The 2,435-nt window shown below is 31.9% G+C and overlaps 1 protein-coding gene across 1 annotated transcript; it reads left to right on the top strand.

Moving 5' to 3' along the window:
* Nucleotides 1-925: 925 nt before the first annotated feature.
* On the top strand, nt 926-2,065 carry LOC140839278 (thaumatin-like protein 1). Its single transcript, XM_073205918.1, has 2 exons — nt 926-965; nt 1,398-2,065. Exons 1-2 carry the CDS (start codon nt 926-928, stop codon nt 2,063-2,065), a joined length of 708 nt encoding a protein of 235 aa, XP_073062019.1.
* Nucleotides 2,066-2,435: the final 370 nt, after the last annotated feature.

Genomic DNA, 2,435 nt, shown 5'->3' with positions numbered 1-2,435 from the left:
AATTTTTTCATACCGATATCGAAAATTCGGTATTTCGTTATTTCAGTATTTTTATCACCCCTAATCATAGTTGATTACACACCCTATCATGAAAGAGGGTGTAATCTAAAATTTCACAAATTCTTTATTTTAAAACAGTTGAAAAGCTCTACTCAATATATTTTTAATATTTTCTTTTTGTCAAAAGCACTGTATTACCATAATTTTGACTAAATAAGTTACAAATTTTCTTACATATACGATAAAAATCTTTATGCTCGTGTATATCGTTAAATTCAACAAGTATTAATTCTTAGAACCGTGTATATCGTTAAATTCAACAAGTATTAATTCTTAGAACCTTTATTTTATCCGCATGACTTTGGCTATATCAACTACTTTTGCTTTATCATCACATGTAATATATCGTAATGTTTCATAATTTGTCTTCAGGTGTCGCTAAATTTTGACTATGAGTGGTATATCGTACTGAAATTATATATCATATATTTTTCGTAATTTCGATATATAACGAAATTTTAAAATTTCATAATGTTATTTTATCGAAAAATTCGGCATCGTTACCATACCGTACCAAAATTTTGGTAAATTCATAATTTTTTGGATACGATAATCTCGATATACTAAATATTCGATATTTTTTTACCCATAATTCTGATCGGGTTTCGTAAACACATGAATCTATAAAACAATTTACTATATGGAAAAAAAAAAGATTTACATAATATATGCATTTCAACTCTCACGTTGGATTAATTACGTTGATTTTCCACCATTATTTGCAAATCTTTAATCAATATATAATATCTGGGGTGGGTATTGTTTGACTAAACAAAGAATGGTAACTTTTATGTGTATATCTTTAAAGAATATAAATGTAAGATTTTATCAATCCAAAGAAAATTAATATTTCATTGCCAAAATAATGCCTCCAAATTTTCGACTGCCTTTTGACTTCACTATTGGTCCGTGTATATAACATGCAACACTGCGAATCAATAACGTAGGTTAATTTAAATATTATATCCAATCAATTTCGAAGTCATAAACTACAATGAGATTTTGTTCTTCGCTTTTCATCGTTTCCCTACTGTGCTATATTTATGGTCAGTTTTTTTTTTATTATTGTTTTTTTATCTATACTATGAATTATTTAATTAAATTTGTTATAGAAAAAGGTTTGTACACAAATTTTGTTTGAGGGAGCAATTACAACAATAGTATATTCATGTTATTTAGAATCTATTTTTGTCTTATTGAACCTTGTTGTGATTTTTTTTTTTGAAAATTTATGTAGAATATGATAACCATATTATATTTGAAAATAAATTTGGTTTAAATGTTCATATAAGAATAATAAACAATATTTATTTAATTTTATTTGTTTGTTTTTTCAGGAGGTACTTCAGTCATATTTACAATTAGAAACAACTGTCCCTATACTATTTGGCCTGCAACATTAACTAGCCGTGGGGGATCAATTCCAACTGGGTTTGAGTTGAGAAGCCAAGCTTCAACAAACCTCAATGTACCCGCCGGATGGTCGGGAAGGATTTGGGCTCGATCCACCTGCTCATATTCCGGAGGTAGATTCCATTGTCTCGCCGGAGATTGCGGATCGGGTCAAGTCGCATGCAACGGAGCCGGCGGTACCCCTCCCGTATCTCTGATCGAATTCACTCTCAACGGAGACGGTAACCAAGATTTTTACGACCTGAGCCTCGTCGACGGCTTCAATTTCCCTGTAGCCGTGGCGCCACAGAGCCGCAGCTGTCCCACCGCAATTTGCCCAGTCGATATCAATAATCGTGGATGTCCTAATGAACTGGCGTTGAGGGACGGAAGAGGTGGTGTGATAGGGTGTAAGAGCGCATGCTTTGCTTTCAACCAGCCGCAGTATTGCTGCACCGGCCCATATGGCGGTCCGCAAACGTGCAAGCCGACGTTTTACTCAGAGATTTTCAAGCGGCAGTGTCCTCAGGCGTATAGTTATGCTTATGATGATAAGTCTAGCTTGTTCACGTGTCCGGCCGGAGGCAATTATCTCGTTACCTTTTGTCCATGATAGGATTTTGTAATATTTTGAAAAAAAATTTATCGTTATAAGTTAAATTTATTTTAATTTAATGAATTTATTAATTATGCGTTAATGTTAAATTAGATGTTTGTCGCATGACACACACAAACATATATGACGATATGATAGGAATAAAATTGATCATTCACATCTAAATTATTTTTTTGTTAATTTGAAATTATGCTCAAAATATAGAATAACAAATTGAATGTATTTGACTCTTCCAATTTAAATTCACTTGTCAAATACAAATTTATTTATTCATCCAAATGCATTGGATTCCTTGAATTCGGAATCAATTTCCTTCCATTTTTTTAATGAATGTAAATGATTTCAAACTGGAACAAAAAAACAATCT

The sequence above is a fragment of the Primulina eburnea genome, chromosome 8 (genome assembly GCF_022965805.1).
Source record: "Primulina eburnea isolate SZY01 chromosome 8, ASM2296580v1, whole genome shotgun sequence".
Taxonomy (NCBI): Eukaryota; Viridiplantae; Streptophyta; class Magnoliopsida; order Lamiales; family Gesneriaceae; genus Primulina; species Primulina eburnea.
This window is presented reverse-complemented; position numbering and strand designations above follow the sequence as displayed.